The sequence below is a fragment of the Microcaecilia unicolor genome, chromosome 1, assembly GCF_901765095.1.
Source record: "Microcaecilia unicolor chromosome 1, aMicUni1.1, whole genome shotgun sequence".
Classification (NCBI taxonomy): Eukaryota; Metazoa; Chordata; class Amphibia; order Gymnophiona; family Siphonopidae; genus Microcaecilia; species Microcaecilia unicolor.
Window position 1 is genome coordinate 161,222,708 of NC_044031.1, and position 13,753 is coordinate 161,236,460.

The window sequence follows — 13,753 nt, forward strand, 5'->3', positions numbered from 1 at the left end:
TGCAGCACGCCAGAACTCAGAAGCACCGCGGCAGAAGCAGGGAGGAAAAAAACCTGAAGCGCCGGACTCGCGGGACGAGGTGGGAGCCCACAACACAACAAGAGCCACAAGCAGAAATAAAAATGGGGGGAGTACGTCGTCACTACCCTGCAGATGAAGATTGTCTGGTTCCGTACAGCAGTGGCGGGTAGGAAGTTGTGCATTTTTTTGCGGCGGCAGCGGCAGCTGCTGCGGTGGGAGGGAGTGGGGGGGGGGGGGGTGAAGAAGAGATGAATCTTCAGGCCCACCCTCCTTGGGCTCAGGCCCACTTCAAATCAGCCCTCTGGCTACGCCACTGCACTGTGATGTAAAATAATCCTTCCCTGGGTATCTCTTTCTTTTAGCTGTGCATCCTTTAACTCAGACCCACTGTGGAACGTTTCTTAACGGTGGTGGTGGGGAGGATGGTCCATACTAGTTGGGAGGGCATTGTTTCTAGGGAAGGGTTTAGTCATGGAGAATCTGTGAAGTGAGCTAAATAGAAGAAAATAGACTCATTTCAATATCGAAGCCATTTTCATGGAAGTCTACTAAAGTAATCTTTTCCATTAATTGTATCATACCCATAAAATAATAAATTCAGTGCAACATAATACCAGATATTTCCTTTCTACTGCATGAGAAAAGGGTTACTGTACAGAGACACAAATCTTCTTTTTCAGCTAGTGACACAAATCTTTAAAGGTGGAAACATGAGAATCACTAATATCAGGTAAAAAAAAGCTGCAACTGCAAACTCATACAGTTCTACCCTAAATATCTTGTGCGCATGTTCACCAATATATTCTGGTGAATTCTGCTATTCTAAAATACTTATCCAAGTTGGTAGAAAATGTAAATTCTTGCCACTTTTTTGGAGGGAGGATGGGACACAACACATTCTGGGAACTTGCATTTTATCTCTTCGTTGGTCATGTTCTATTTCCGTGCTGAAATGTATTGTGGTAGACATGTCAACTTTTCCCTTGAATACTGTTGTACTCTCATGAGGACCAAATACTAAACTGGACAGGTAGTCTATATTGATAAAGATCACCAGTCTCTAGTGGGTGAAAGTAACTGCTTCTTTTCCTTGTTCAGCAGGATGTTCCTGTGGAAGAGTTTCGAGCTACTGATAAAACTCAGTAAAACATTTGCAACATGCTTGGCATACATATTCTCTTGGTTCAAAATGCCACAGTTTGAAAGTCACGCTAGGTCCGTGCTCATGCTCGAGGCTCTATCCTGTGAGAGAGCTCAAAAAGTGTCTGTTGGCTGTCAATAACATGCAGGTGGTGAATGTAGGATTTCACTTCCTGACGCTCCTTCTGAGGAATTTCGCTCCCTAATGTTGAAAGAACATTAAAAGAAAGGAAAGAAGAGGTCACATTTTTCAAACGATTTCTTTCTCAACACAAGCTGAAATTGTAACCAAGAATGATTAATACCACTGGAGGCTACACAAGCATCTGAACTATCCAAAGACCACAAGCTGAAATCCCATGAATTATGCATTTTGGTGTTGTACATTCGGTATAAGAACATTATCAATAGTTTTCCCGTGGTTAAATAAATAAGATCCATAAAAATGATCAACGATCCAAGTTACCCCTCACATAAAGCACAATTGCTTACCTGCAACTGTCATTGTTCAAAAACAGTACTTCACCAGTCACACACACATGGGTCACATAACCACACTCAGGGCTGAATTCTATAAATTGCACTCAAAAATGAGTGCTAGAAAAAATTGGTGCTAAGCGCAATTTTATAAAGGGTGCAAACACTTATTACTCACACATTATTATTATTATTAGGATTTATTTGCCGCCTTTTTGAATGAATTCACTCAAGGTGGTGTACAGTAAGAATAAATCAAACATAAGCATCAGACAATTACAGCAGTAAAAATATTCAAATAAAAATACAAAGTATGGCATAGTATACTACTTACAATGTCAACACAATACACAATAAAACATTTTCATAGACACCCTAGGGTATAAGCAAAGATGGGACATATAGATATGTAAGAGAGTAAGAGGAGTTAGAAAATAAAGGGACTAATTTAAAGAAAGTTGCATATGAGGCCAGAGAGATGATAAAATATTTAATCTCGGCTAAGGTACTTAGTGCCAATTGCCACGCCCAAACTTTAAGCGCCAGACTTACACCTGCTGAAACCAGGTGTAAATGCTGGTGCCCAAGTTGTGTGCACTGAGACAGTATCTATAACTACACATGTAACTTTTTGGAATGCCCCTGATACTCCCATGGACACGCCTCCTTTTGAGATACGTGCTATGTGAGTTAGGGTTGGTGCACTGCCTTACAGAAGAGCACACGGCCAGATGCATGTGCAAATGCTAATGGGTGCCAATTAACTTCAATAATTGGTTGATAGCCAATTAACTTCAATTATTAACAGCTCGTTTGCCAATTAATATGCATCTGGGCACCAAACATAGAATGCAGGGGTCAGTGCTTAATGATCAGCATCTTCCAGAGCTTTCTGAAAAAGGCTACAGCCTCCCTTTTTATATTCATGTGTGTTGAGTCCCAAACTGTTACTGTTTTGTCGGGGAAGAGATTGCTGATCTAGTGTCTATAGAATTCACTGGCTTGAGGTAAATCACTTACTCTAAAGCAGAGATTCTCAACCCATATCCTCCGGATATACCCAGCCAGTCGGGTTTTCAGGGTCTCCATAAATAATAGGCATGAGACAGATTTATATACAGTGGAGAAACGACAGCTGATATGGTTAAAAAGTGAGGTGAAGGAAGCTATTAGAGCTAGAAGAAAATCCTTCAAAACATGAAAGGAGGATCCAACTGAAAATAACAGGAAACAGCATAAGGAATGTCAAGTCAAATGCAAAAAGCTGATAAGGAAGGCAAAGAGAGACTTTGAAAAGACTGAGCTAGAGGCAAACAAATATAGTAAAAACTTTAAAAAGTATATTAGAAGCAAGAAGTTGGTAAAAGAATCAGTTGGACTGCTAGATGACCGACGGGTTCAAGGGGCACTCAGGGAAGTCAAGGCCATAGAATAGAGATTAAATGAATTCTGTGCTTTGGTCTTCACCGAGGAAGATGTGGAAAAGATATCTATGCCAGAAATGGTATTCAGTGCTGATGAGTCAGAAACAAACAAATCTCTGTAAACATGGAAGATGTAATAGGGCAATTTGACAAAATGAAGAGTAGCAAATCGCTTGGACTAGATGGTATACATCCCAGATTAATTACAGAGCTATTGTTAGTAATATGGAGCGGAGGAGAGGCCTAATGGTTAGAGCACTGCTCTTGACATCCTGAGGTGTTCAATCCCACTGCTGCTGCTGCTCCTTGTGATCTTGGGCAAGTCACTTAACCCTCTATTGCCTCAGTAACAAAATTAGATTGTGAGCCCTCCAGGGACAGGGAAATACCCAGTATACCTGAATGTAACTCACCTTGACCTACTACTGAAAAAGGTGTGAGAAATATATATATATATATATATATATATATATATATATATATCTTTAAAATCAAGCATGGTACTGGAGGGTGTACTATGTAATGCCAATTTTTAAAAAGGGATCCAGAGGTTATCTAGGAAATTATACACCAGTGAGCCTGACGTCAACACTGGGCAAAATGGTACAGACTATTATACAGAACAAAATTACGGTGCATAAACATAAGCATGGATTAAACAAACAAAGTTAACATGGATTTAGTCAAGGGAAATCTTGCCTCACCAATATACTACATTTTTTGAAGGGGTGAATAAGCATGTGGCTAAAGGTGAGCTAGTCAAGATTGTGTATCTGGATTTTCAACAGTCATGTTTCATACAATTGGACTCTAGATAAGGGCTGTCTGCTGAAAAAAAGAACCCATCAAGAATTCTGCAAGGAATGAAGCACCCTGAGACATCATGTCTTGATCGTAATAGGATCTGAATGTGTGGACTGAACTCCATGTCACATCCTTGTGCCCCTTACTTTGATTAGGTGGACCTGGGTACTTTAATGAATGCACAGATTATCTCAAGGCTTGATTACTGTAATTTGTTGTATGTAGGCTTACCTAAGTTCCAAATGGGGAAATTGCAGCTGCTTCAAAATATGGCTGAGCTGTCCTTTACCATTCCCTCCAGGGAAGTCTATCAGAATAGAGGAATGAATTCTGGCTATCTTTTTAGATCCAGTCAAAACCCAACTCTGGTTTCAACCAAGTGGCAGCATGGCACTTAATAGCTTCTTTAGATACAAAGGTGAGGCCTGAAGGTTTGACTTGTTTGGAACAAGTAGATATTGAGAAGTATTCATTTTAAGGAAAAGAAATGATTCTGAGGTGTGCAATGTGATAGCTCTGATATTCAGGGTGGTTTAGAAGCAGCAGTAGATAGGGCAGAATGGTGGTCTTTCATAATATTTTACCACTTTCTTGACTTTCACCAAATACATTTCAACCACTGCAATACATGTCTACAAGCCTTTCTAATACATCTTTGCAAAGGCCATGAAAGTCAAAAGACTGAGTAAAGGCTTTAGATGTAATTTCAAACTAATAATAAGCCATAAAGAACTGATGCCCTAAAACTGCATCACCAATTTCTAGCAGGTGACATAAATTTGCCTGTTTATGTTCAGGAAGAAGCTCACTGAATTCCTGAACCTGTTCCAGGACTGCATGTAACAACTTTACAGTCATAGCGAGGGGTGGCGGAAGGGGTGGAGTGGCAATGCACAGAAGAACAAAGCATGAGTTATTGGCCCATTTAAGGGCACATTTTACGACCATGATTTGATATGGTAACTGAAGTTTGTTGAATCCTTCAGTTGACTGCACGTGATACCTTCTTTCCTCCTCCTCTGTCTCTGACATTCTCCTCCCTACGTCCTGGAAAAACATGTGGACAGTCACTGTGCATCCAGGTATTTGAGACATGCAAGAACATTAACCATCCTTTGAACAAAAAAAAATTGTCTTCAGTTCAAGTGAAGACTGAATCCTCATCTGTGAAGATGAGGGTCCTGTTGGGAGGTCTATTAAGTATTCCTCCTTGAACCAGTATACCTCTGACTAGTATGCAGGGCTCCAGACTCCAATTTGGAATACACTGGCACAATAGTAGTCAACAAATGCAATGACCCTGGAGTCAAAGACCTTTCTTGACTGAGAGGAGGACTGCTCAATGCATGAAAGGGAGTCAAGGCTCTCGATGTTGGCACTTGATGCTTCTGACATGTTGAGCAAACGATTCTCCTGCTTCAAAGAGAGACAGTGACAGCACTAGGGTCAGTCTCATAGGGATGTGGACGTCTTCCATGGCATTTTGGAAGTTAGTGTCAAAGGCGCTGAAGATGTCTGCTGAGAGGTGTGTCATGGCCTGAGTTTGGAAGGTAGCCTCCACCTCCAGACAAGGATAGTTTGGACTGAGCAAAACCTCCTGTACCTTTTGGCTCTTAGAAGTATGTTGAAAAGACAAACTGATGTGAAAACTTGGTTAGACTTCTTTTAGTTCCTTGTTTATGTTGAATCTTAACTTAAAATTACAGTCTATAAATAAATAAATGACAGTCTCAGCTCAAAGAGGGTGGGGAAGCAGGATTTAGATTGTTTTATCTGGTAGACACATTGCTAAGGTTCAGGCTCTGCCACTTTACAAGATGGTGGCAGGGAAAGGAGGACACTGCTGGATGCCTCCCAAGACCAGGTCAGTATTATTGATCCTCAGGTTCCAGCTGCATGGAGGCTCCCTGGTCAAGAGCCTCCCTGACCTAGGGTAATCAGTTCAAGGGTACCCTGGGTCAGATAGACTCGGGGAGGACTGGAGGAATAGGTGCAGTCAATGAAGACAAATACAGTGGAAGACGTAAGTAATATGTTTTATGTGCAAGACATTGTATTTTAAAAAGAACCTGAAGGTAAATGGGCACCAAAGCAAGCTAATTAGATGTGGCATAATGTGGATCAAACCTGTAGAGCAGTCCAGCAGACGAATTCTGCAATGCTTGAAGGCGTTTCACCATAGACTGAGTTACACAGTAGGTCAAGATGAGAGAATACAAACACATGATTAAGTGTAACATAGAAAAGTCACGAAAGCTCTGTAAACGCCGCAGGCAATGTAGGGACATGTAACCAGATTTGAGAACACTGGATATCTCCTCTTGAAATAGTAATCATGAATCGATAACTACTCCTAGATAGCTGAAGTGTAAAGGTGAAATGGGAAAGACAAATACAACAGGGGTGTGATTGGGCTGAAATAAGGAGCCTGTAATCCAGAAGGTGACAGTTTTATCCAGATTATAGACTAATTTATGATTAGCTAACCAGTTGGCTAAGGAGTGCAAAGCCAACTGTAGAAGCTGATGGTCAATCCTAATTGTTTTAGTTGGGAAAAGAATCAAAATATCACAGGCAAAAAAGAACATTTTAAAATTGAATGTTGGAATAAAGATTGCTACTGGACTAAGAAAAATATTGAAAATAAATGGTGAGAGAAGTTGAGTAAATACTACTTTTTCTGCAAGTTTTGAGAGAAAACAAAGATCGAGACAGGCTGATAGCTGGTAAATTTGTGTTGAGTAACGCTTTCTTTAGAATGGGATGAACAATAATCTCTTCCAATAAAAGGGGGTAGTACCTGAGGAGAGACTAAGATTAATAATGGTAGGGCTAGTGGTAGCAGACCAAGGGAAACAGATTTAAGACAAGATGAGGGGAAAGAGGTCAAGAGAGCAAGTTGTGAGTCTCATAGATGCTAAGGTAAAGGCAAGAAGATCCAAGGATGGGAATGCAAACGAAGACCAAGTAGAAGAAACAGACTGACAGTGCATGGCTAGCAAGAGGGTATCAGAGGCAGGAGGTAGAGGAAGACTGAAGTAGACATTCACTAGGAAATAAATGTTGATTACGAAATGTGTTGAGTCAATGCTTCCGCTGACAGTGTACTAATTAGTGAAGTGGAGGATTTAGGATTAGACAATTCTAAAATAATCTGGTACAGATATTTAGAGTGATTAACTGATATGTTAATTAGCATAGTAAAATAGACTCTCTTAGATTGTTTCAAATAATAATTAAATAGACCAAGTTTTGATCTACAAAAATTGCAGGCCCCTGATGTCTGGCGTTTACACCAAAGACACTTGGCACATTCTACCGAGATGATGGTTGAACCACAGTTCTTATGTTGTTGGATTCTTTTTGTCATTTAGCACCTGCTACCCTTCTGAGGAGCTTTGTGGCATAACGACTTAAGGGGCTCATTTTCAAAGCACTTAGACTTACAAAATTCCATAAGAAGCTATGGACTCTTGTAAGTCTAAGTGCTTTGAAAATACGCCTCTTAATGAATTTAAAAGCTGAAGAAAACCTGGGGAGAAAAGCAGATGCTCACCAAGTCCAATGAAAAAGTCTGTGGATAAAGAAAAGTCATGGGGACAACTGTAAAATCTGGGAATTTCACTTAATTCTAGGTCATCATGCATGCTAAAACTCAAAAGCTGTGGATTTGTTACAGCACTTAGCACAGTGTTAACATTCTAAAACTGAAAGCGGTCAAATTTTCATGTTAAACAGGCACAGCCTATTCACCAAGATGACAATTTTCAAAGGCTTTTGCACATAGAAATAAGCTTTTGCTAATTGCCCAGCACGTACATACATGCGTGCAAATTGGGGATGCATTCGGAGTGGAGAGTGCTATTACATGCATACTTTTTTGCACTTGTGCACATATACATGTTAAGGGGCGTCCAAATCAACATGGGCTACTGTTGACATGTTATTTTACCACTAACATGCTATTTTAGCACAGGTCCCATTTTATGCAATAAGAACTAGTTACTGGGGCTAACAGTAAAATGACACGTCTTAACGGTACCTCACTTTGACAACTTCCCTCCCAAATCTTGACAAATAGTATATGCAAATTTGTGCACATATTTCCCCCCCCACCCCCCAGAGTCAATTTTCAAAGGGAAATCTGCAGTTAAAAATGCCCCTAGACATTGTAAGTGTGTTTTGTTTGAAAGGTGCCCCACAAATTAACCAAGTTGAGGAGCTCCTTGAGGGTACATGATATTAAAATACTAGGAAAAAATGCCCTTTTCTGAGCGCAATGAAACGGGCGCTAGCAAGGGGCCCCCTCCCTCCGTCCCTCCGAGCTACTTGCCTTGTTCGGGGTTCGCGTCGCTGTGTGTGGGGAGGGTTTTTGTTTTTTTTGCTGCGCCTCCGTGGCCGTGTCTGTGGCGTTTCCGTTTCGGCCCTCGAGTGTCATAGCTCTGCCCTCGACGTCATGACGTTTTGACGCGAGGGCGGTGCAGACACTCCAGGGCACACCGGATATCTCGGGCGCCTCAACTTCCGTGGAGGCTTCAGAATGTTGGGGTTGCCTTTTATATAGAGAGATTGTACTCTACACCCTACAAGAGATGACAATAACCTTCGGCTTGACTTATTTTGCTGGTGGTATCAGAAGCTGTTTTCTGATGTACTAGGGAGAGAGTCTGCCAAAATTTTAGGAGGGTGGATTGCACAGCTCTCTCATAGAATGAATGAAAGTTCTTTTGGATAAGAATGAAGAAATAGTAATGTTTTTGTTTTGTTAATAATTTGCCACATTGAGCCCAATTCACATAAATAAAAGCTTTTAATAAAAAAGTTTGATCTTTATTTCATTTAACAGCTACTGTCTCCTTTTCAGAGTGCACTTCAGTTTGTACAAAATAGTTAAAATTAAGGATTTGGTAAGTGTCCTAGGGTGCTTTTTGCTGAAGGATTGTGTATGCATGGTTTTACTGGGGCATTATTTTTTTTCCCTTATGGAACTCTGATGAAATGAAAGCCTCATAGCAAAATATGTGTTATGTCAAAACTGTGCAAGCAAACTTTCAGCCTTTTGTACCTTCGTTCTAATGGATTCTTAAATCCAGACCAGTATGTTTCAGCTCTGGCAGTAGGGAGGGGAAGATGAAAGTTCACTGCCTCTGCTGCTCCACCCTCCCCCCCCCCCCTCTCCAGTACAGCCTTTCACTTGTGATCAAAGAAGAAATCTCAAATACGGGTTTTAATATTTGTAATATTCTCTAATGAATTTCAAAACTTGTCAAGCATAAAATAACTACTCACCAAACTGGTTATTCCTACAATACCTCAGTGATCGAACAGTGTCAGCGATCATATGCTGGAAAGAGAAAGTATTTACAGTCTCAGTATCACCAAGTGCTTGCAAGGACTTTCAAAAACCTGCTATGCAAACGACAAGGAAGGAAGCAAAAACCAAAATATACATCCGTTTGTGACAGAGAAGATTGAAGTTCTGGAAGTGGGGTTGAAGTTGTTCAGTACTGTAATTTCATCTAATGTGACCTGTCTGGGGATAAGGCTGAAGTCAAGTTAGTTTACAGAGTCACATGTGAGCTAGACTGTCCTATTGACAGGCATATGATTGCTGACATCAGGGGAGTAGCCAGACCTCAGGGTGAGAGGGTGCCAGAACCCAAGGTAGGGGTCACATTTTGGTCGCCGCCACCCCTCCCCTCCGCCGCTGTAATATCTTGGCTGGCAGAGGTCCCCAACCCCCGCCAGTAGAAGACTTCGTCCAGCGCTGGTCTCCAGTGCCGCCACATTGCCTGCCCTGCTCTCTCTTCCCCTCATGTCCGGCACGCTCCTTTTAGTGAAACTGAGCATGCTCAGTTTCACAAAAAGGAGCATGCCCGATGTGAGGGGAATAGAGAGCAGGGCAGGCAATGTGGCGGCGCCTCTGCAGGATAGCGCTGGACGAAGTCTTCAGCTGGTGGGGGTTGGGTACCGCCGCCAGCCAACAAGGGCCCAGGGCAAATTTGGGGGGCCCCACCTAGCTACACCACTGGCTGACATATGGCAATAATAAAACGTTTTCTTGTACTACTTTCTCTTCACTGAAGGATTCTAAGGGTTGGATTCAGTAAATGGTGCCCAAAGTATTCTGCAAAGGGCGCTCATCCTTAGCGTGGATCTCATGACTAACACCGGGCTCTGGATTTACGCCTGCTGAAACCTTTGGCGGGGATATGACATTATTCTATAACATCGTGCCCAACTTCTGAAAACACCTTTTGATTCGCCCATACTCCTCCCATAGCTACGCAACATTTGAGTTGCGCACTATGAAATTTAGGCACGGATGTTATAGAATGCAAATCCAAATTGTTGCCAATCAACTTCAATTATTGATGGTTGACACCATAACTAATTAACTTGAATGTGCATCTGCCCTGGGTGCCCAAATCTTGGGGGCTGCGAAAGGCAAAGAAAAGACTTTATAAAGGCATTCACATATATATAATTGTAGAGTACTCTATAAATAAAACCATTTCTTTGTATTCAACAGTGAGTTATCCAGCACCTGCACTGCATTTTGTTTTAAGCAGGTTAGGGAGTCTTTTACAGTAGCATTTTTAGTTTGTAGTAGAAATCAGCTGGCGGTAAACGCCAAGATGCCAACCTTCCCCTCCCCTCTCTAAAAAAATTATGCCTAAAGTTGGGGACCACATATCACTCTCAGTGTCTTTGGTTCAAAAGGTTCCCAATATATTTTATCAAACATAAGCTATGGATGGCTGGGGATGTAAAACAAATTGTTGGATTGTTACACATGAACAACATAGGATAATGCTGTCTGACTCAAATTCTTATCAAATTCTTATTTCTTGTTCAGAAGAAATTTAAAAAAATTTTATTTTAAGGAAATATGCTGTTGAAGTTTTAGTTCTGCTCTGCTCATTTAGATTTTATTCTTTCTGGGGTCTTTTTACTAAGCTCTGCAAGGGCCTACGTGTGTAAAGCGCACGCCAAATCGGCACTTCTGTCCAACTAGCGCCAGAGTCAGGCAATAATTCCAAATTTGGCGCACACTGAATCCCACGGTAGAAAATAATTTTCTATTTTCTACTGTGGGCCGTTTACCACAGCAATTGGCGCGTGCTGCATGCTTACCGTGCAGGTAGAGTGTGAGACCTTACTGCTAGGTCAATGGGTGGCGGTAAGGTCTCAGGCCAAAAACGGAAGCCACGCTGTTTCGCGGTAAACAAATGGCCCAGTGTGCGCCCCAAAAGACGCGCCTGCACTACCGCAGGCCACTTTTTACCTCAGCTTGGAAAAAGGAGCCCTCTGTTTGTAAATTAATTTATTTTGCATTTCTGATGTAAACCGCTTTGGGACCTTTTTAAGGGAAGATGTGATACATAAGAACAACAAATAGAATAGATCCTGCGACGGAATATGATTTACTACAAGAGCATGCCAAATTGCTCACGCTCTCAAAACAACTCATTCCAAAACTGCTACCGCACGCTTAGTGTTCTGTGCCAAATTCCAAGCTAACTCTAGAACAATGCACATAACTTAATTGACATAACAAGCCAATCAGCGTTAACAGCACTTAACAAGCAATAATGAGCACTAATTGGCAATAGTTATAATTTACATGCACAACTCCCTAAGCGTATTCTGTAATGCACTGCGCCTACATTTTAATGAACGCAGGCAAAAGGGTCAAGGTTATGGGTGGGGAAATGGGCATTTCATGGGTGTTCCAAAATTTATGCGCGTAGTTATAGAATATGGCCCTCTGCACCTAAATTTACATGCCGAATTTATGCTGCATTTTCGTTGGTGTAAATGGATGCACGTAGTTTTAGGCACTAGGATGTTTGTAAACCGTTGAGAACTTTCAGATTGCATGGTATAGAAAACATTGAATAGATAAATATCAACTACGCATATTCTATATACCGTGCCTAAATCTAGGCGCCACTTATAGAATACGCTTAAGTGGAAATGTTTTCTGCGCAGATTTTTAAGCACCATATATAGAATGAGTGGTGGTAAGGGCTCCGCGCTGCATGGCCATGCGGTAAGAGTTCTCTTACCGCATGGCCATGTGTGTCTGGGGGCTTTTTACCTGCTGCACTAAAAAGGGCCCTGGCACGTTGAGAAAAATGACCCCCGCCACTAGCGCAGGGCCCTTTTTCTTGCAGCTCGGTAAAAGGACCCCTTAATACTCCATTGCCTCAGGTACACACAGACTGAAAACCCTCCAGGAAAAGGAAATATCTACTGTAACATATAACTTGCGTTGAGCTACTACTGAGAAAGAATCTAAATTCAAATCCAAAATCTAGTATCGGGCATATTTTAAAGTAATAAAAAACCCTACAAATGCCATTCAGGAGCTTTACAGCAATTCTACCATACCATAATAGCACTAATTTCCAAGAGACACAAGAAGGGCCTACCTAAGAAAAGGCAGCACTGTAAACATTGTGGTGGGCACTAGAACATCAATATACCTATTGGGAAAACTAAACAAGTCAGTTTAGTACAGATTGATCCTGCACAGACATTCAATACAAACAGAACACCTGCAGGCCTGGTCTCTTCCACACACACAGAACGCAGAAAGATCCTCACCAAATATAGAATAAGTAACTACAAACTAAAAATAGAAATATGTAGACAAAAATTAAACTGAATTCCCAAGAAGCCAAACTTTGCACATAACACCAGACATACAGTAGTGTGTCCCCTTAAACTGTGCAAACTATAAAGACAGCAGGTCTAAATTTCAAAATCTGACATATTCCAAATAGAACATTACAAATTAAGGATTTCTTTCACTAACAGGCTTATTTTCGAAAGTGATCGCTGGCGATCTTCCGACATAAATCGGAAGATGGCCGGCGATCTCTCAAAAGCGGCGAAATCAGTATAATCGAAAGCTGCTTTTTTGACACCATCGCCGCTTTCCCGTTGCTGAGACGGCGAAAGTTCAAGGGGGCGTGTCGGCAGCGAAGCGAAGGTGGGACATGGGCAGGCATGGGCGTAGCTACCAGATGGCCGGCTTTTGCGGATAATGGAACAAAAAGCGCGGCATTAATCAGTATTTTGTCGCTTTTACTTGGTCCTTTTATTTTCACGACCAAGCCTCAAAAAGGTGCCCAAACTGACCAGATGACCACCAGAGGGAATAGGGGATGACCTCCCCATACTCCCCCAGTGGTCACCAACCCCCTCCCACACTAAAACAATAAAAATTTAAAACCTTTTTTGCCAGCCTGTATGCCAGCCTCAAATGTCATACCCAGCTCCCTGGAACAGTTTATGTTGGTTGCAGTGGACTTCAGGCAGGTGGACCCAGGCCCATCCCCCCCCCACCTGTTACACTTGTGGTGGTAAGTGTTGAACCCTCCAACCCCCCCCCCCCCCAAAACCCAATGTATCCACATGTAGGTGCCCCCCTTCACCCATAAGGCCTATGGTAGTGGTGTAGAGTTGTGAGGAGTGGGTTTTGGGGGGCTCAGCACCCAAGGTAAGGGAGCTATGCACCTGGGAGCTATTTGTATATTTTTTTACAATTTTTAGAAGTGCCCCCTAGGGTGCCCGGTTGGTGTCCTGGCATATCAGGGGGACCAGTGCACTGCAAATGCTGGCTCCTTCCATGACCAAATGCCTTGGATGTCGCCGGGTTGGAGATCGCCGGCATTTTTTTCCATTATTGCTGAAAATTACACTTCAACAATAGTGCTCACTAGAATAGATTCTATCAATTAAGGAATAGATGAGGGAAGAGGGAAGGGAAGTTTCGAGTAATCTGATAGGCTTAGAGAAGGAGGAACCATCAGGGCGTCTGACGTAATAAAATCAGGTGATCGGCGCCATTTTGTGAGATATTCTCTAGCAGAGAG

General features: G+C 42.0%; 1 protein-coding gene across 1 annotated transcript in view; it reads right to left on the reverse strand.

The window, feature by feature from the left end:
- Window positions 1–259: 259 nt before the first annotated feature.
- The window catches only part of RAPGEF5 (Rap guanine nucleotide exchange factor 5), a 416,429-nt gene continuing 402,935 nt past the window's right edge, over window positions 260–13,753 (reverse strand). The window contains exons 25-26 of the mRNA XM_030201755.1: window positions 9,156–9,210; window positions 260–1,363 (exon numbers count right to left, since the gene is read on the reverse strand). Of these exons, the coding sequence (XP_030057615.1) occupies window positions 1,245–1,363; window positions 9,156–9,210 (174 nt within the window). The 3' untranslated portion in view covers window positions 260–1,244. The remainder of the gene's footprint in view (window positions 1,364–9,155; window positions 9,211–13,753) is intronic.